Genomic DNA, 21,583 nt, shown 5'->3' with positions numbered 1-21,583 from the left:
GTTACCCTGGCGGGGGCGGTGGGGCAAGAGGGCTTCGGGGCCCCCCCGGTCCCGCTGCCGGGGCGCTGAGCGCGTGTTTCGGGAGGGCGAGGACGCGGCGCGCGCACAGCCGCCGCGGAGGGCTTGTTTGCGCCCGCTGCAGGGAAACGGCGCCGGCTTTTTTTTGGTGGACAACCGAGTCCCAGAGTTGCGGTTCGAAAAGCACTGAGCACCGCACTTTTCCTCGAGTTCCAGCAGAAACCAAAGCAGAACCCCAGCCCGCAAGCATGCCCGTCCCCGACCTGTTCTGTAGTTTTAGGGCAGGGCCTATGTTCCCCAAGACGGAGGGGAAGAGAACAAAGCGCCTCTGATTTAGAACCCGACTGACCTTGGTAGCAGCTAAAGTGTTTGCTCATAAGGAAGAAAAAGTTTTTGCTCTTCACCTTTATTAAAAGAAATTATAATCAGGAAGAACATTATAGTTAAAAGAAAGTTTTTATTAAGGTTTTTCTTAATTCATATAAGTTCATTTTTAATATTAAATAGGGTTAGGTGCTCAGTAGTCCAAGTTTCATTTATGAATACTTTATTCCAGTTTAGTACTCTTAAATGCATTTGCTTACTGTGTATTTATATTTTAACAGGTAAAAGCTATGAATTACCAGCTATTTAGAAAGAGGTAATTAACTGTATTGGAAAATAAAAATTTATACAATTTTCTCATTAGATCAGAGTTTAAAAAAATCAAATGAAGGATTAAGATTTGCTTAAAAATCTTTTATCATTATGGCATTATACTTTTCCAGAACAAGTATAATTTACAGAAATTATACAAGGCAACCTTTTATCAAATCTCAATGTTCAGAATGTTTTGTTTTGCTGAGATGTTATTTGTTGTAAAAACCATTTCTGGTTACAAAAAAAATGTCAAACTTTATAGATTTAACCTGTTTTTACAAATGTCCTAGGAAACCTTAAGCCAAATATTTTAAGTAGAAAAACAATAATTTTAGAATAGTTTGTTATACTACTTCTGTGGTTTATGCACATGTTTAACTGGTCTCTTTTATAGGAAATCTTACTAGTTTATCCCATTAAGCACTGTAAAATAAAGGCCAGAGCTAATCATCTTTTAACAACAATACTCTCAGCAACAAATGCACATATCAAAGATATTACTTAGTGGTTGATCACTGCCTCCTACAAAATATGAAACAAAGTACATTTGCTGGATTGTTTTTCAGCTTGCAGCTACCCTTTGGCATCCAAAATAAGGATTTCCCATAAATAAAAGCTGCAGTGCAATTCACTTAATGGTTAGTTTAGGCCAATCCTTCCCCCCATCCCAATTATTCTTTGTTCTGCCTCACTGCCCCCACACTGTATTATTAAAAACATTAAGTACCTGGGGTTTATGCTTCAGATCAAGACATCACTTGAGTAATTTCAAAATGATGTACAGCTATTCATGTAAAAAAGATGTTTTGTGGTCACAAGTATTTCAAAAAGTAATTATATTCAAATAACCTGACATATCATGCCTTAGCAATTACAAAACCATGATTTTGACACATGGCAATTTATAAGTTAGGCAAATGTGAATTGCTAAAAGATGTGAACAGCTGTTCTTCTGTTTAAGTTTAGAGTGCTGCAAAATTCAGGTAATGACTTTATTTTTTCAGTTAACATAACCAGCCCACGGCACAGCATACTAAATCACAAAGTACAAATCCAAGGAAGGTAATACCTTTACCAAGTCACAAAAATTTGGCAAATCAATACAGTAAGTACTCTTTAATACAATAAAATTTTATTTTTGTTGGAGTCATATATTACTTTAGAGGTAATTTTCACTCCAAAAATATTTAAGTACAAAACCAAAACACTGGTTTTTAAAGGTGGTTTATAGCAGAGCAAGTTATACAAATTAATATCTTTTAAAAGTATATAATTTCTCCTTTTAAAGTGAGTTCTCTCATGCAAGCTGTTGAAGTTACAGCAGCAGGGCAATCTCTGCTTTGTTTTGGGGTTGGTCCAAAGCCAGGTAGAGTTCCAATGCATGAAAAGCTTTAAAATTCTACCTTAAGGAGAGTCAATGTCAATACCAATTTCCAAGTACTTTTAAGAAAACTTAAATTTTCATATAAATACTGGAAACCTTAAAATTAGCCATTTCAAACAACACTAATTTCAGATGATCCCTTTATTTAGAAGCCCTGTATCTCTGTTTTGATCAAGTCACATAGCCTAAATCAGCTTATTAAAAAAAAATTCTACCTAAAATATAGTTGTATTTTTTAAATAACAAATAAATATTGCCAGCTTGGAGAGACCTGGGGCACCCAACGTTATCTACCAACTGGTATTATCATTTTTCTACAAACGCTGCTGCTGCCATCGGAGTCCTTATGCTTCCTCTTGCTGAAGCCGTCAGTTCTTCAATCTCGGCATTTAATTTATGTATTACCCATTCCATTGCTTCTCGGCCCTTAAAAAAATACAATACATTTACTGTTACTGAGTGAGAGCAAAGGCATGTATCAAATAAATGGCACGCTAGTAAGTAACAAGGAGTGTTACAAGTATAACTAAACCTTACAATGACAGATCATTTTTGTTCTTGCTTTTTCTTTTCTAATGTTATTTAGCAAACATCAAATATCTTAAGCAACTGGCTTGATCCATAAACTGATTTTTATTTTGTATGCAAAAGATGTTCTCAAAAGAATCTACAATTGAATGACAGGATGTCTTCTTTCATGATTAGAATGGTCTCCTTTTTGGGCGTGAGAAGGTCAAATCTCTGTTATGACTACAATTTAAACCAAAATCCAGTACTAGGCCCAGCAGGATCTAATCACCGACTCCACTTTTGCCTCTTCTCCCTTGGTGCTCTATGCAGTTCCTTGAGAACAGAAGGAAGAACCTTTCGTACTTCCTGTCTCAGGGTCTTTGCATATGCAGCTCTTCTATTCAAAATGCCCTTACTGCCATACCCCTCACAACCAACCCAACCCCTATCTGGAACTCAGCAGAAACACCCCTCACTAAATGCTAGTTAGGCACTCTCATACCTTTCTGTACCTTTCTTTTCCTAATGACATGCTGTGTGATTGTCACCTTTCTTTAATTTCCACAAGGGCAGGGACTACATTTGTTTTGCTCCTCACTGCATCCCTAATCTAGCCTACCACTCTGCCTGGCACAGAGAAGGCATCTATGAGTATCTTTGACTGATGAACGACAATAAACCTATGTTATAAAACAGTGCATAAGGCATCTCTTTTTCTAAACTTACTTTGTTTTAAATCATGCATTCTCAATGGGGCTGATTCTCAATGAGGCAAAAATTAGTTCTTAGGGGGATAGAAAAAAACTCACTCATATGTGGTATTAGATAATTTCATGGAGGTAGTGATTGGGAAACAAATATCTAAAATGGACTTGGGAGGAGATAATAATGAAAAAAGGTTGAAAAACAGTGCTTTAAACAATGACACCCAGCTACACAGTGAACATCCTACATGCTATATTTTCCATGTTTGCTCATTTATTTCAAGCCATGATGGGTATTCTCCACTTCACAGTTGGGAAACTGAGGCTTAGGAGGTTAACTTAATTGCCCAACATTGAAAGGCTGGTAAAGTTAGAGCTTAGATGTGAACTGAGCTGCCTGATGCTGTACGGTGTCTCACTGCAGATTGGCTGAGAGTCAGCTTACAAGGACAAACACACATTCACAGAACCAAGCTCTTCCAGGAAATGAACCCAGGGAATAATAAACAATGAAGCAGCAGCCTTACTTACTTTATTAGCATTTGAAGATATGGTACTTGCCATCAGTCCTTCAAGGTAACTGCTAAGGCTGACTCCTTTCACAGTGATTATGGCTTCTTGAGTCAAAATAGTTCTGGAACAAAACACATTAACACTGTTCGGACGACCCAATTTTCATTAGAAAAAAAAAATTAGATAAAAAAATTTAAAGCACCCTGTAAAGTAAGTCTGCTAAAAAAATTTTTTTTACTCACTTTTCTGGGTCCTGGGGATGTGGTTTGTATATAAGTCTTTCATCTACTGAAACCATATTTGTAAATGAAATCTACAGAATGGAAAAAAAAATGTCACATCATTTTGGAAAAGACGATTCAAACATTTCCAAAATTAACATACAACTGAAAATCTTACTAAACGAAACACAACAACAAAAAAACAACAAAGAAGCCACTGATACTTCTGCATAAATGTAACAAATTTCACCATCCATTGCCTACTTTTTATTTAAAAAAAACCTTGAGTATAGCAAGGCTAAGGAGGCTACCAACAGGGCAAAGACACACAGCACATGCAGTAAGGACATTCAAAACCACGTTGAGAACACAGATTCACTTCTGTATCAACTAGAAGAGAGACAAAAAACTAAGCCAGACAGTAAAATTTAAAAAGGGAGCCAAAACTTACATTAGTAGATTTAAGTTCCATTGTTTTCTCTACAGGATCAACTACAGAATGTTCTTGCACATATGTTTTGGTTCTTGCTGCACCAATAAGCTAAGTAAAACATTCAGAATTAGTAATCAGAGGAGGAAGAATTTCTTACCAAGTATATCAATATTTTATTTGAAGGTAAAAATGTGTTACAATATCTTGAACCAAAAATCTGTTTCATGAAAAACAGGAAGAAACAGACAAAGGTCAAAAAGGAGGCCTATTTAACATATCATGAATGAGCTGAGACACAAAAACATTTCCCAAAGGCAGTGAGGAACCAGCCCACTGAGAATGTGTGCAACATAAGGCACCACATCGAAATTTCCAAAGTGCAACAATGGAACACTGAGGCTGAAATATGGAAATCAGAAGATTTAGGGGGAATGTGGCATCTAGGAAAGGAGAGCTCAGGGTATCTGTTAATATCTTCCTACAGCAGTCCACGGGAGAGGGCACCAGGGCTTCCTTCTCCAGACAGAAAAAAGCCTTCTCACCATAGAGGCTCCTCTGTCAGCATCCAGTGTCACTCCTTGTGCTATGACCCCAAGCCCATGACCAATCATGCTCACTTCTTCGTCCCCATTATCTAATGTCACAGTTTGTAGAAAGGAAGCAATAAATACATTCCTGTTGAAAATTGTGCACTTTAATTTTTAGAGTGGACCTACGTTCTATAAAAAGACCCTCTATAAAAACCTGGATCCACTTATATACTAGAGTTTTCTGACATTACGACACACTGGCATTCTGGTTTCTTGTTGCTTGGATCAGCTCACTAAAGCCTGCTCATTTACAACTGAATAGAATTGTTTCTAAATGTACAGCTAGGAGTACCAGACCCTGGAACAAATGTGGCAATACCAAGTCTGAGAATATACCCTGTACCTAATGTGGTCAACCCACCACTGACCACAGCAACTGCATGATGGGACCATTACTTCTAAATCTTATTATTGGTCTCAAGTTGCTGGCAAAAGCAGGAAAAGCAGAATATAACTCCTTTTAGATTACAGAGCATTAGCTGGCTTCCTTCAGGTTTTATCGGGTGCCTTCATGAAGACTGTAATAATATTTCCAATTCATTATACACTCATAACTCAAGTTTATTATAATACAATTTGAACTGATGCAGAAGTGACATTCAGAATCGGCTCCCACAACCTATTTGAAATTATAATGTGGTTTAGAAAACTTCTCTACAGCAGTCACATTTCTCTCGGAATCAAGACACACTTACAGACTTCACAATGGAAGGCAGTCCCCACTCTGTGCTCAGAAGTCTATGGCTGTGCAACTTTCCGGAGGGATCTACATGTCTGTCCAACACATCAACTCCCACCACACTCGGGTTCATAGGGTTTGGGTATTTCTGCATTGCAGCTGTGGTAACAGTTTCCCACGGGTGGCTGCCAAAATGAACCAAAAATCGAACATTAAAAAATATGCATAAGAATTAAACAATTTTATAACCCATCAAATCATTCTTTACAATGGAAGTTTAATTAATTTACCTAGGGGAAAATTACTTTCTGAAACACTGATGCTAACGAGAGACTGATCTACATTTTTCATGTGTATAGACTTTGGTATTGTTTCAGAACAGGCTGAAACACAACCAATGTCTATAAAGACCAAAGTAGCTTATAGAGCATTACAGGATAGTTTTCTAAACAATCTTTACTATTTATCATTATCCACTTTCACATGTAAATTTTGTCTAGGAAGAACCACTGATTCATAAAAATGTATTTAAAAATTATGTTCTACTGCAACAAGTAGCAAAAACTGTCAAACCTTTTACTCTTTTTTCTGACTCCAATTCTAAGAAGTAACAAAAATAACTTATAGGCACTGTAAATTCTCATGGGTATTACTGAAAGAGCCAAAGCATTATTGACTTAATTACTGAAATTTTTCTCTATATTAATATAGTAAGTAACAGTGGCCCCCTCCAGTCAGTCTTTATCCACTGTTTTTCTCAAAGGAATGATTCCGATTTCTGTTTTGAAAAGGTCATTCAATACAATAAAATGTTCTTAAGGCACTCCTAATATGCTATTTTCTAATATTCTCTTTTAATATAATAAGCATTTGCTTATCACCTAAGATTGAAGTGGTAATAATATCGCATCATTTGCAAACTTGCAGCATCTTTATTTTCTTGAAAAAGCACATGTGCTTGAGTGATTCAAAATGTGACGTACATTTGTTCACTTCACAACTCCTATGAATAAGCTGCCTGTACAAAAGCTATCCTTTTCAAAAGAACCCTTATTAAGTACAATCAATATTAAAGGTGATTTAGTCACCTGCAGTCTGAGTCTAAACCCTTTTATACTATTTATCTGTGCTCTCGTCTTCATTTAAAGGAAAAAAACAAGATCTAGAGATGATGTTTCATGCTACATTGATAAACCAAACAGCATTACTTTTTATTTTTCTAAAAGCAAAAACAGGTAGACATTCATCTTTTTCAACTTTTCAGAGAACTCAGACTGACAACCACATCTTGTCAACAGAAGGAAAATCTCAACTCCATTAACTTCCCAGAACCCTGGACAACCAGTAACATCATTTTTAATGTTTTCACTTTCTTTATAATATTGTATAAAGGAACTTCATTTTGTTTTTAATCTCAAACCTTATTCAGCAATCGAAGCAGGTATATAAACAGAGCTATTTCATAAATCTAAACAGTCAACACAAATAGAAGTGATACAGGCCAAGCACCCTGATTGTTACTAAGGCAACTATCTAAAATGAAAATCAGATGAACCCCTTCCCTGTCTCCATCTAGTCATATACCATGGTTAGCTGGCTTCTATGCGCTTATCTCTTCCCCTTACCCTCTCTAAAAAATTAATAATTGCATGGCTTCAGGGTGGTTATGCACTATTTGCAATTTAGTCCATCTCTCCTCTTTGAGCCAATCTGAAAACACTGATGTTGACTTAGTTGGCCTAAGATTGCTTTATGAAACAACAAGCTCAGAGAATACATATTACAATTGAGTCTTCCAGCAATTAATTTGAACTGTATTAACATAATTATATTGGGCATCCTTATACATTGAAAGAAACAATAAATGATTTCAACTGGATGCCAAGGATATGGTAGGCCTCACAAGGAAGTGTTGGAAAAGTCAAAGATGGGTAAGATGTAGAATGATGGATTGGCTACTGTTGTTAGATGGGAAACCAAAAATAGTAAGATTTCTGAGGGGGAAATTATGACTTCAATTTCACATAGGCTGAGTTGGAAGAGCCTCTCAGTGGACAGAGATATCCAGTAGGCAACTGAAAATAAGAATTGAAGTTCAAGAGAGGAGAGAGGTCAAGGTAGCACTTGGGTGCCATAACTGTATCTGTATCACTTGAGACCTCAATCGAATAGCTCAGATTATCTGGGTAGAAAGCAAAGATCAGGGCTGCTTCCCTTAGGACATGTACAACATTTATTTGATATGTCTATCTTCTAGGAAGAAGGTCCCAGAGCTTTCATCAAATCTCAAAGAAGTCTGTGACAAAAAGAGAAAAAAAGAGATTAAGATCACAGATAGAATCTAACATAGGAAGATCAACAACAGCATCTCATCAAACATTTACACTGAAAGGGAAAAGGGGGAATGCTGAAGAGAAAGAAAGAAAGTGGAGAGGGGAGTAGGTGACAAGCCAGGGAGAAGACTGTTAGGGAAGGCAAGGCAGAAGAGAGTTCTAAGGAGACTCAGTGCCAAGAAGTTTTGAAGCATTCAAACCTGCAAGAGGACTGCAATTAAGCATTCCAGGTGCTGAAATGGTCTATTTAGAATGTACTAAGTTAAAGAACATCAGAAAGAGTACAGATTTAGGGTCTTCACCCCCACCCTAAAGACTGTAAACAGTAGGGAGAAAAGAAAATTTCCTTCTAATATTCTATATTATATAGGGTATAGTGGCCCCATGGATGTGTCACATGTACAAATGTCGACAACTTCTTTTAAAACTGTCCTCAGGCCGGGCGCGGTGGCTCACGCCTGTAATCCTAGCACTTTGGGAGGCTGAGGCAGGCAGATTGCTCAAGGTCAGGAGTTCGAAACCAGCCTGAGCGACACCCCGTCTCTACCAAAAATAGAAATAAATCAATTGACCAACTAAAAATATATATACAAAAAATTAGCCGGGCATGGTGGCACATGCCTATAGTCCCAGCTACTCAGGAGGCTGAGGCAGTAGGATCGCTGAGCCCCGGAGATTGAGGTTGCTGTGAGCCAGGCTGACGCGGCGGCACTCACTCTAGCCTGGGCAACAAGTGAGACTCTGTCTCAAAAAAAAAACAACAAAAAAAAAACACAACTGTCCTCAGAAATACCTTTTTTTATTTTTTGTTTTGTTTTTTTTCTGAGACAGAGTCTCATTCTGTTGCCTGGCCCAGAGTGCCGTGGCATCAACCTAGCTCACAGCAACCTCAACTCCTGGGCTCAAGCAATCCTCCTGCCTCAGCCTCCCGACTAGCTGGGACTACAGGCATGCGCCACCATGCCCAGCTAACTTTTTCTATATATATTTTTAGTTGGCCAATTAATTTCTTTCTATTTTTAGTAGAGACAGGGTCTTGCTCTTGCTCAGGCTGGTTTCAAACTCCTGACCTTGAGCGATCCTCCGGCCTTGGCCTCCCAGAGTGCTAGGATTATAGGCGTGAGCCACCGCGTCTGGCCCAGAAGCACCCTTTAAACCTCAAATGGCTAAATCATTTATCACAAAGCTATGATAATTAAAACAGTGTGGCAAAAACAGCACAGACAGTGGAATACTGGAGATAACTTAGAAATCGATTCAAATATACATACAGCAGTGTTTGGCAAAGGTGGCATTTCAGATCAGTGAGAAGACAGATTAATAACTACTTAGTTAGACAACAAAGGATATAGCTGCTTATATTCGTGGGTTTTTTTTTTTGTATTATATACTGAATCACAGAACTGGAAGAGAATTCCCAACATCCGCGTGGTAAGGCCTATTTTCGTTACTAGAAAATTCACACCAACCAAAAAGATTCAGCGACCGTGGCCGCAAAGACATCTCACCCTGGCAGGCCCTGACAAGACCAGCACCTTCCATGTATCAGACAAGAGCGGGTAACCCAGGGTCACAAGCTTGGTTGCAGGCAGAGCTAGACCTTGGACTTCAAATCCAAGGCTCTCTGTTCCTCAGGTCAGCGAGTGGTCGGAAAGGTTTCGCACCCTGGTGGCCAGAGTCCACCCGAAATTCACATTCACAGGGAAGAACTGCACCCGACGACGGCCAGGACACCGAGGTTCTAGAGAAAACCCAGGCCTCTCTCGGCATTCTGGCGTCCGCGTCTCACAGGGTTTAGCAAGGCTGGTTGTAGCAGCCCCGAGTGCTGTCAAAGACCACGTGCACCGCGACGCCCCCACGACCCGGGGGACACGCCGGAAGTGGCCCTGGCTCTAGCCACCCTCCCGGCCGGACGGCGGCCTGGAGGTCCCGCGCCGCCTTCCCGGCTCGGGCGCCCCGGGGTCGTGACCTTGAGTCCCACCGCCATCCCGCAGGGGCCTGGAGGCCTCAGGCTTCGCTCTCCCCACTAGGCCCGACGCCTCGAAGCTTGCTGAGGGTCGCCCCCGCCTCGCCACGACGCCAGGCCCAAGTCGCCCGCCCGGCCCGGAGTTGTCCCTGCACCCCAAACTTACTCAAAGACATGCTCCGAAGTCCAGATCTTCATGGTGCGGGCGGCCCGCGCGGTGCCCGGGCGGCGCTAAGGGACAATGAGGCAAAGAGGCTACACCTGCCCCCGCCCCACACCCAGCACCCCGGCGCCCCGGCCGGCCGCGCTGCGCGCAGGCGCCGTCGGGCCCTACGCGAGGGACGTCCCGACGCGCGGCCCCACGCCCTATCCCGGCCCGGGTTTTGCCCCAGCCTTGCGCGGCGCAGCGCGACCCCGCCTCTTAGCGCCGGGCGCACCGCGCCGGCGCAGTGCAGGGGCAGCGCCAGGCGGCCGGCGCGGGCGCAGAGCTGCGCAGGCGCAGGCCCGCGGGCGCCCAGACCCCTGGGTGGCGGGGCAGGTGGGGGCTGGGCGCACCCCGGGACCCCGGCCCGGCCAGTCTCTTCGTCCTGGAGTTGCGAGGCCTGTGGACGGGCCCCGTCAGCCCCCTACCACGGGCCAGGCCGTGCGGTGTTCACTGGAGCAGACTTGCCTGTTGTCCCCTTACAAAGTTCCGCGTGCCCCCGGCCCGTCCCAGGCTGGGGCAGGTCCACAGGCAGCCACGCAACTGGGCAGTGGGCTCTGTGCTCCTGCCACCCGCCCTCCAAGAGCTGGTGACCCCCGGGGATGAGTCGTGGCCTGGGAGAAGCCAACGGCGGACAGGATAGCGTGGCTAATGGCTAGGGGCCTGGGTGCGAGGCCGCCCTGAGTTCAGAGGACGGATCTCAACTCAAATGCCACCCTTCCTCAGCAGGTCCTCCATCCTTGGTTGCTCCGTCACAACATCCTGTTGCATCTTTCTTAGCACTTGTCACTCTGAGATCATCTTGTTTGTTTATTCATTATCACTTCCACTGGAATTGAGCCATTGAAGGCAAGGATCTTGCCTGTCCTGCTCAATGATGGTTCTCAATGTCTCCTATATAGTAACGGCTCAATGATTCCTTACTGGCAAATGAAATAATTGATAGTTATTTGTGGAATGAATGAAATCATCTGGTTCATCCATTTAACTTCCTCCGGACTGAGAGCCTCTGAGGGCGAGGCTCTTCTTTCCATACTTGTTCAAGGATCCCTCTGAACCCACATACCTATCTGTTGCATAAATGAGTGAATGACTAAGAAGTGAGGGCAGGAGGGGATGGTATGCGGTGTCCTTCAGAGATGAGTCTTGTCCAGAGGACAACCTGCCTGACTTAGGTTTCAGGGTAAGGCTTCCCATCCTGGTCCCCTGCACTCTCCACAACCTTGTACCTCCTGGCAGAACTATTGAATATATTTTGCCATTTTGAGTGATGCTTATGGAGGAAAATCTTTACATCTAGTTACTCAGAAACTAGTTAGAAGTACTGCCTCATTCTTGCTTTTAGGTTGTTTGATTGTTAAAAACAAATAAAAGCCTAGTTAATTTAGGAAGGAGGATAATTTTTTAAAATAGCCAGTATTTTATGTAAAAAACCAGAAAAATTACATTAGACAAGATGGAAATAATATGGTTGGGTAGTTGCTAAGTGCAATTTGTGGTACCTAGGTGGTTGTGTTTTTTTTCAAACCTGCAGTACTTAGAGTGATTTCTTGGGGAGGTAATGCTTTAAGGGCTGCTGAGAGTGCCTCAGCCTTGATTAAGATGCGAAGTTAAAGTCGCTGGGTGTTAAAAACATTGGTTCAGGAACCATCAGCACAGAACAGCCTGTCCCTGCTATTCCTGGAGCTCTGTGAGGCTGTTCACCATCCAGCATTACTCTTCTACTTATTTTTGAGAATATTATTCTGCCCCCTAGTTCAAAATTCCTGTTTTTTAAAGTCATGAAGATTAAATGACACCTGTTCCCATCCCCACTGCCTCACTGTGTTAGTCTATTGATTTTCCTTACTACATCTGCAGTGATGGGGATGGCGGAATGGGAAGATGGAGATCTGGACCCAAGTGCCTTTTCTGTGTATCTCTCCATGGTGGAAATAATAACACCTCCTACTTGGATTTAGAGAGCAAGCACTTTACACATATTATCTCCTATGTGAGACTCACTAGAGACATACAGAGGAAGCAAATTAATGTTTTTTTAGATACCTAAGTATTGTACTACTGACAGTGCCTCTCACAGAAACAGAAGTCATTAGCTGGTCATTAAGATATGAAATTAGGTGACTCACTCTTATGGCTCTTGCCCTAGGGATGACACATCCCCACACCCTTGGGGTTGGGATCTACTGTTGGGATCCTGCTCAGCCCTGCACCTGGGAGGAAGAATGCAAATGTGATTCTTACCTAAGAGGAACTTCATGACTGGCTGGGGAGCCCAAACACAAGTCAAGAAATAACTAAAGGACATTTAAAGGGAGAGTTGTGTGTTCATAGTCAAGAGACCCAGGAATGTGAAGTGCAGTTCTTATGGAAGATGGTGATCAGGGCATCTTCCTGGACCACACAGGAGGATTTGGCTGAGGGGCTGGGATCTGGAGTTAGTATGTGAAGAGGCAGATGGCAGCACCCATGCTCATGGGTCCCATCTTAGCGGGTCCCAGAGACAGGCTTGGCAGGAGCAGCAGGTGGAGCCATGTGCTCTGACCCACCCTGGGCCTCAGTTCCTTTTATTTCCAAACTTCCCTCATATATCGTCTTCACATTGGTGGCACTATCTCCATTCCACCTGTTCCATTATTACTTGATTTTTTAATATCTGTGTGGTCTAATAAGAAATGCAGTTGGTCTTTGTCCTTGGTTCTTGTCCCAGAGCTCCTAAAACCCTTGGGATTTCCTGAGGGATGGGGATACTTTTGGTTATTCAAAATGAGCCCCTTTTGATACTATTTCCAGGTAGATAGTGTCAGAATTGAAATGTCTGCTGGAGAATTGCTTGGCTTGTGAGGAAACTTCCCCCACGCCCTACCTGGTATCAGAAATACATCTGTGTTGTCAGAGTTTAGTAGGAGAAACTGTGTTTTTGTCAAAATCATCTTCTTTACAAATACACGTTAAATGAAACTTTAAATAACTACTGTCAATAGAAAACCAGTATTTTTTCCCCAATAAATGCTGAATACATGACTGTTAAAGCAGTAAGCATTGTGGGCTCCCTTAACACCTTTTTACTAGACTCTGGGGGTGGGCGTGTCCCACTTACAGGCCTATTTCCAAACCTCCAAGCTGCTCTTTCGACCCTTACCCATTCTCTTCAAACCCCAAATCACCTTTTCCTCTGAACCTCTCAGCAATGAACTTTTTCTCTGAATTCACAGACCTCCTTCAACTTCCCCATCCTCCTCTTCAAAATGACTTGTATTCTCATTAATCCTTCCTGTGTTTCTTCTTGACTCTGAGAATGTGTCCCTTCTCTTTTCCAGTTGTTTTGCCTGTGCTCCCTTCATTTATTCACTGATCATCTGTTCTGGGCCATCCCTATGCCCAGGGAGTTTACACTGGTACTACTGGCATCTAATGGGTAGAGGCTAAGGATACCGCTGAATGTCCTACAATGCCCAGGACAGTGACAGTCTCCCACAACAAAGAAGGATCTGGACCCACATGTCACAGAGTAGAAACCCTGGTTTACAACCAACAGGCTCCTATAATCTGTCCCAGCCTATCTGTCTGGCTTCCATCTTTTGTCCTTCCACCCCCCACCTCAGGTGAACCCTATAGCTACATCAGTCACTTGCTGTCCCTCCACAGGCTAACACGCTTCCACACCCTTGAACTTTGTACATGGTGTTCTCTTGGCCCAGATGCACTTTCCTCATATTGGTCCTTAAGAGCCTTACTCACGTCTTGAGATCCTGTGCAAATACTCCACTCCCTGAGTGCCTCACTGATATGCCTCTTCTCTCGCTCAATACAGTGCCTGCCTTCTGCTTCTGTGCTCCTGGTGGCCTTTTTATAGCCCTCATTTTGACACATCATAGTATAAGTACTGTGTGTGCCTGGCCATGCTGCAATTTAAAGTACAAAATGATAGCTTCTGTGTTAGAGGAATGGGGGTCTTCATTATCTAACTCTTCGTTTTTTGAGTCCTTGCTGTAAATTTGAAAACAGCAGCATAGAACCTCATCTCTTGAGCCTATACGTTTGCTGGTTAGTCTCTCACTGGTTGTCCAAGGCTAAAAATGTACCACAAATGGAAATGGTAGGAAAATGAAACCAAAACTCTTGGAAAAGATGGAGCATTTCATGAAGCTGATGAGAATGATGTTCAAGAATTCCTCTTGGCCAGGAGCAGTGGCTCATGTCTATAATCCTAACCCTCTGGGAGGCCGAGGCAAGTGGATTGCTCAAGGTCAGGAGTTCGAAACCAGCCTGAGCAAGAGTGAGATCCCATCTCTACTAAAAAATAGAAAGAAATTGGCCGGGTGTGGTGGCTCACATCTGTAATCCTAGCACTCTCGGAGGCCAAGGCGGGAGGATTGCTTTAGCTCAGGAATTTGAGATGAGCCTGAGCAAAAGCGAGACCCTGTTTCTACTAAAAATGGAAAGAAATTAATTGGCCAACTAAAAATATATAGAAAAAATTAGCCGGGCATGGTGGCGCATGCCTGTAGTCCCAGCTACTCGGGAGGCTGAGGCAGAAGGCTCGCTTGAGCCCAAGAGTCTGAGGTTGCTGTGAGCTAGGCTGACGCCATTGCACTCTAGCCGGGGCAACAGAGTGAGACTCTGTCTCAAAAAGAAAAAAGAAAAAAATTCCTCTGTTATACACTAAACCACCAATAGAAGACTTTGTGTAGAACTAAGACAGTTAATGCTTGAGTTGTGAAAATTGACAAGGGATGGTTCACAGAGAAAAAGCATGTCAAAAGGCAAGATTTAAATAGCTAAAATCTGAGAGAAACCCTTGGGAAAACTAGTCAAGTCCCTGAATAATTCTGCAAAGATGTCCATCGCTTCAATTGAGTTGTGAAATTCAAACATATTGTTTAGTGCTATTTTCCAGTTTGAAGGGGAAAACCATGGCAAAAGCTGGCACTTGAGTCATTCTATGTAATAATTTCATCGAGTTACAATTTTAATCTGAGCCATGTGCATATGTATAATCTCATATACATATATGTCATGATATATGTATATACATCACTACATCTATGCATATGTAATATATGTGTATATATAAACTTACTGTTATCATTTTATATTTTATTTTTCAGGGTAATATCTCAGCTACACTCTTTGCTTTTCATTATTTACTATGAAATTTTGGTGTTGGTTTTACGTGGATTCACTTTAAGTGGGCTGATTGGGTAGCAATTACACACCAAAAATGGGGGCTTTATTAAACTCCACAGCTAGGATTATGTAGAAAGATCAGGTAGAAGAAAATTGCAATAAGTGCTTAGGGTAGGAAACAGCAAGGGCAGAAGTGTGAGGAGGAAGGGGAAGTTTGAGCTGTTTTGAGGAAGCCCCGCTGGCAAAGCCGTTGGCACTCTTACCTTTTCACTTTGTGGCCCAGGTGGCCCTTAGCGAGTGGAGAGCCAGGGTCCGTGTGGTCGTGGAATGAGCCAGAGAGAAGTGACTGGCACAGCTCAAGTCTGGTCTCTCCCATCTGGGGAACTTACCTGGCCAGGAAGGAGAGACCAGAAAGCAGGAGGAGCTCAGAGCCCCGCTGAGCCTCAGGCTAGGATTCACGCTTGTCTCTGCTGCCGAGGGTCCTCCCTAGTAATAATGAAAAGCAAAAAGGGGATCTGAGATGTTACCCTGAAGAATAAAATATAAAATGATGGTAGTAAGTGTATACACACACATATTTTACATATGCATAGATGTAGTGATATATAATATATATTATGATATATATTTATATGAGGTATATGATATATATTTATATATAATATATATTATGATATATATTTATGAGGTATATACACATGTACATAACTGAGATTAAAATTATAACTCTATGAAATTATTACATAGAATGAATCAAGTGCCAGTTTTTGCCATGTTTTCCCCCACCAAACTGGAAAATAGCACTATGCACTATGTTTGAATTTCACAACTCAATTGAAGGGATGGACATATTACTTCTAATTTAACAAAAAACTAGAGTCAAGTTTAATTTTGTTCCCATTAGTAACTGAAGATTTCAGGTAACTGTCTACAACTTCCTATATATATGATATTTTCCCCTCTGTTTTCTGTTTACCCAAATATTTAACCAAGTTATTCCTAAATCGCTGTCATAAGAAATGAATCTCTTTTCCTGAGAGGGCTCTGACTATTCCAGTAATTCCTCATTCTGAGAAATTAAGGGTAATTACTTAAAGCTAAGCCAATTTGTCTCATTAGCAGTTTTCTCATAACCAGGTCCATATTGAAATTAGCTTTACTCTCTTCTATGCTAAAAGCTTTTACCACGAAAAGACTCTCAGGCACTCCTACGCAGAGTGGCAGAAAGCCTGGCCAGAAGTCCTTTCTGCGTTAATAAAAATGTCATCATCGCACGTGTGCCCCAAGATGAACGGTTCTTGCAATCCTTTCTTTCACATTTGTCTAATTGATATTGTTTGGGCCCCATTATGACATTAGGAGATGGAAAGGTGGAAAGAGGTCCACTGGCCACCAGCCAAACCCCCGAAGGCCTTTTTTTTTGAAGTCACCCTGACAGTGGCCTGCTGTTTGGTGACCATGGCCAGCACAGTGTGTCCACCTTATGTCTTTCATGTCACCAGGGGGAGAAGGTGACAGTCCCTGCACCAAGACTCATTCTCTTTGTGAGAAGCATAATTAGGTTTACAGAAAGGGACAGAGCTTGGCTCTTTCCTCCATTTTGCTGGAGGCAAATTAGCTTTCTGTCTTTGCTGGAGGCAAGTGGGGCAGTCCAGATACAGACTTCGGCCTTGTAGGGGGCCCTCCTTCCACATACCCTGAGCCGCAGGGGCCTTGAGACAGAGAACTACATGTGCGGCTGCATACTGGCCTGGGACGGATTCAGAAAGCTGCTTTTTGTGTGGCCTGTTCCTGCTTGACTTTATCTTGGTGACCTTTTGGATCCAACATTTCAGTGGCCAACAGTGTGCACACGGAGGGGGGCGATAATTACAGCCACAGTCCCCTTCCTGAACGCAGTTCAGCTGCCTACAGTTTCAAAGGATCAAACTGGCACCTCTTTCAAGCTCCTGGGGCCAGACCCACTCAATAATGAGTGCCTGGGCAGTGTTCTGGGATTAGTAAACATCTCGTCTCTCTCCAAAGCAGCCCAGAGCTGGCCACATGTATTCTCTCATTCGCCAGTGTGACATCTTGTAAAGAAAGCAAGTGGTGGTGGTGGGGGGCTGTTATTCCTGTTTTATAACTAGAAAATGGAGGCAGAGAAATGTTGGTTCCTTCCCTGTGCAATTCCTAGCTTTATGCTCTTGTCACTAGATCATGGTGCGGGGAGCAATGATGACACCATGACACACAGCTTGGGTGATGTGCTTCCCTTGTCTCCGGGGCTCAGAGTGCAAGGCCGGAGACAGCAGAGCACGGTTGTTTAAAATCCAAGTGTGACCTGCTGGGTTACTGCTATTCATGCCCTAAGAAGGTGAGTGCGTTACAATGTTCCGAACTAAAGTGGATGTGCAATAAATATTTGCTGAATTCTATTTGCAGAATTTTGGGTAAAGTCAGCATTTTGCTTTATCATAGTCTTCCTGAGAGACCTGTTGTGCAGAAGTGTGACATTTATGTATGTTTTAAAAAATTGCATCAAAAACAAGAGTAGAAGGAAAGTCAATTTGCTATGAATCATTTTGTAAGGACTGACCCGGCCCTTTTAGGAAAATACATCATTTCATCATCAAGACTCTGGGCCCCCAGCCCAGAAGGATGGCACGAGGCTGTGGAGCAGAGGGAGAAGTAGCCCGTAGGTAGAAGGTTTTTGAATATGGTCCCAAGAGGAATATTTGGCGGTTCTTTTCCAAGGCCCCAGGAGTCAATAAGTACTGGACAGCAGGTACCTGCAGGAAGACAGGCAGCCTCTTCTCTACTCACCTGGGAGTCCATGGCCTGTCCTGTTGCCATATGTCCAAACTAGTTGATTCAGTCATTTCAGAGCAAAAGACTAAACTGGAGCATTGGCATCCAAGATGGAAACAGGACATCGATGGCCACCTCTCTGGCAATGCGAAGGTGCAGCCTTTGCACACCTGAGTGTCTTGCGGGGAATGGACAGGACAGAGATCTCAGCTTCCATCTCGTACCCTCCTCCTAAACAAAACAAAACAAAACAGAAGTGTGTCCTTTCTGGCTTTTTTTTTTTTTTTTTTTTTTTTTGAGACAGAGTCTTGCTTTGTTGCCTAGGCTAGAGTGAGTGCCGTGGCGTCAGACGAGCTCACAGCAACCTCAAACTCCTGGACTCAAGCGATCCTTCTGTCTCAGCCTCCCAAGTAGCTGGGACTACAGGCATGAGCCACCATGCCCGGCTAATTTTTTCTATATATATTAGTTGGCCAATTAGTTTCTTTCTATTTATAGTAGAGACGGGGTCTCGCTCTTGCTCAGGCTGGTTTCGAACTCCCGACCTCGAGCGACCCGCCCGCCTCGGCCTCCCAGAGAGCTAGGATTACAGGCGTGAGCCACCGCGCCCGGCCTTCTGGCTTTACGTGTGCTTCTCCACCTACAGAAAGAAAGGAAGGCCTGTTCACATTGAGATGCTCCAATGTGATGTCGGAAATTTTCCAAAAGGGTTTTTTTCTATGAAGAATAAACTGCTAACATTCTAGACTATGAAGCAAACCAAACTTGGGACCGGAGGGATCCGGGGGCCTGCAAGAATGCAGGGTTTTGATTTCCTCAGTTTTGGTGAGAACAGCACTTGGACAAAAAGAACAGCAGGCTGCCATCTCTGGAGAAGTAAGCCTGTGCTGAGTATGTAAAGGAACCAAGAGGAAGCAAGCCACGCCCTGGCATCAGCTGACACCATGCCTTATCCATCAATGGGGCCAACAAGAGTGTATTCAGTTTACAAACTTGGACAATTACTAGGATTTGGAACTTGCAAGGCATAACACGAAGGTCCCCAATCCAGAAAGAACATGAGTGCACAGAGAGAGAACCACCAGGTGCCCAAGTCCGAGCAGTGACCCCACCAGCTTATAGGTCCTAAAGGCACATCCAGGGAGACCAGAGCACAGAGAGGCAGGGGCTGCTCCCCAGCTGGCAGCTCAGAGCAGGTCTGGAGAGAGGCATGTGCTCACAGCCCAAAGAGCCTCCATTTGAGAGAACAGCTGTTTGCTTGGGCCTTAGGCCGAGAAAAAAAATTGCTGAGCCATATGTCCTTAGTAAATCAGTGCGTGGCCCTATTAGAAAAAGTGCCCGAATGATTGATTAGAAAATAAGCAGCCAGCCCTTGCATACTGCTTTACTTGTGTGCTGGAAGTTTGTTTAATTTCAAAATGTACCGAAATCTACCCTGCTCCCTCCACTTCCATTTTTCATCAAAGAAACATTTGACAAATGCATGTAATGTAACCACTGGGAAGAGAGGAAAGTAAGACATTTTCTTAAGAGCTGGGACTGCAAAGTGAAGCACAGCTTGAACAGAAAACATCCCCTCTTGTGAATTGTGAGTTACCTTACACAAGGATGGAAATGGTTATGAGTACTTGCAGGCTGATTCATCATAATAGAATCCTAAATTCACATGGACCTTCCTTCCAAACACTTCAGACACCTAGTGGCTGGGGAAACAGAGGCAGCAGAACCTGTAAGTTGAGAATCTTTGGAATGCAGTGAAGTAAGACCATAATCTACAGCTCTAGTCTTTTTCCTTTTCTGACTTGTCTGTTCATTCCAAGTAATAATGCGGAAAAAGCCTGACTTGAGAATAATTTCAGCGGTTTCTCATTTCTTCAAGTGGCACTGAATATAATTCTGAATAAGATGAGACCCTCAAATAGTTTTAGATATTTACATCAGTCAACTGGCGCCTTCAGCAAAAACACATTCAGGTGTTTACCTTCTTAACAAGATTAATCAACACATAGCATTGGTTGTATGTCTATTAAAATCATACGTTGAGTGGTTATGATTTGAAAAGTTAACATAAAAATTTAAAATTTTATTCAAGCCTAATTGAAAAGCACAAAAATCAATAGCTTTCCTTCATGCCAGCAATGACCATCGATAAACAATAAAGGAAAAATTCTATCCAAAATAACTCAAAATATGAAATATCTATGAAGAAACCTTAAAAAGAGATATATGACTCTCAGTAAAGAGAATCACAACATTTTTCAGAAGAACATAACGGGAAATTTGGATGAAAGGAGACACACTGTGCTCCTGGGCAGGAAGATTGAGTGTTTCAATGTTGTCAATTCTCCCTAAATTAGTTTAATGAAATTCCAATCAAAATCCCAATAGGACACTTTGGAACCTGCCAGAGTGATTCTAATGCTCATTTGGAAAAATAAAAAGGTAAGAATAGCCAAGAAAGTTTTGAAAAGGCAAAGTGGAGAATTTAATCTTCCAAATATTGCAACAAATTATGCCCCTATAGTAGCTAAAACTGTGTGATACTGGGCAAAAATGAGGAGAAAGAAATGGGTTAAAACCAACCTTAATGTGTATGACACTTTAGAATTTGCTTTAAGTTGGTGTTTCGAACCCAAGGGGAAAGGATAGATTAGTAAATAAACGGTGCTGGGACAGTCAGATAAGTATCTGGAAAAGACAGAAAGTTCTGTCATCTCAGGCTATTATCTGAATCAGTCCTAGATTATCTAAAGAGATAAATGCTAAGTATCTAATTATTCATACATATTCAACTGCTTAAGTAGGATAGAGTCACAAATACAGGAAACATCAAAAACAACATTAAAAGGAAAATACACTGTGGAGATATTTACCACAAATCTTATTTGATGAAATAAGAGTTAATTTTCTTAAATTAGTCTCATGCTCCTCCAAGGCTAGCCATAGAAACCAGAACTCCTTTTCCCCAAAGCCAGCCATAAAACCTAAAAATATTACTCTAACTTTCCCTTTGCTTTTCTGAGTAAAAACTGGCCGTAAGGAAATCATCGGACCCACCTTGTTTGACTGTAGGTCGTAAAACCGCCATTCCCATTCCAGAGAGGGCTCTGCTCCACACCCAGGAGGAAGGATGCTGCTCAGAGAGGCCAAGAAGAATCTAGACAGACAGGCCTTGCTGGGTTTCCCCACTCAGTCTATCAGCATCAGAACATACTCTTTTGTCCAATCGTTTCTACAGGGCCGTCCGTACTTTGTTGAGCTTAAGCATTAAAAACGGACAACTTCCCCTATATCTTTGAGTCTTCATTCTGAAGGCTCCTGTGTATGCAGTAAATAAATGTGTGTGCCTTTTCTCTAATTCGTCTGCCTTTCACGAGTTGATTTTTCAGTGAACCTTCAGAAGGCCAAGGAGAACTTTTAAGACCAGTGCTCTAACCCCTTAGCTATAGGGCCACGCGGCCAAGGAGAACT

The 21,583-nt window shown here is 42.4% G+C and overlaps 1 protein-coding gene across 1 annotated transcript; it reads right to left on the bottom strand.

Annotated features, from left to right (window-relative positions):
• Window positions 1–455: 455 nt before the first annotated feature.
• On the bottom strand, window positions 456–10,343 carry PRELID3B (PRELI domain containing 3B). Its single transcript, XM_012770422.3, has 6 exons — window positions 10,157–10,343; window positions 5,708–5,876; window positions 4,441–4,530; window positions 4,011–4,081; window positions 3,787–3,889; window positions 456–2,467 (listed from the first exon to the last, which is right to left on the bottom strand). The coding sequence occupies exons 1-6, from the start codon at window positions 10,186–10,188 to the stop codon at window positions 2,348–2,350; spliced, it is 585 nt and encodes a 194-aa protein (XP_012625876.1). The 5' UTR covers window positions 10,189–10,343; the 3' UTR covers window positions 456–2,347.
• Window positions 10,344–21,583: the final 11,240 nt, after the last annotated feature.

The sequence above is a fragment of the Microcebus murinus genome, chromosome 16 (assembly GCF_040939455.1).
Source record: "Microcebus murinus isolate Inina chromosome 16, M.murinus_Inina_mat1.0, whole genome shotgun sequence".
NCBI lineage: Eukaryota > Metazoa > Chordata > Mammalia > Primates > Cheirogaleidae > Microcebus > Microcebus murinus.
Note: the sequence above shows the minus strand (reverse complement) of the source record. Positions and strands in the feature narration are given on the sequence as shown.

Coding starts and splice junctions, on each gene's coding strand:
- PRELID3B (XM_012770422.3), bottom strand. CDS start 10,188: ATGAAGATCTGGACTTCGGAGCATGTCTTTGA. Junction 5,877..10,156: donor ACTTCGGAGCATGTCTTTGA/GTAAGTTTGGGG, acceptor TCATTTTGGCAG/CCACCCGTGGGAAACTGTTA. Junction 3,890..4,010: donor CATCCCCAGGACCCAGAAAA/GTGAGTAAAAAA, acceptor GTTTTGTTCCAG/AACTATTTTGACTCAAGAAG.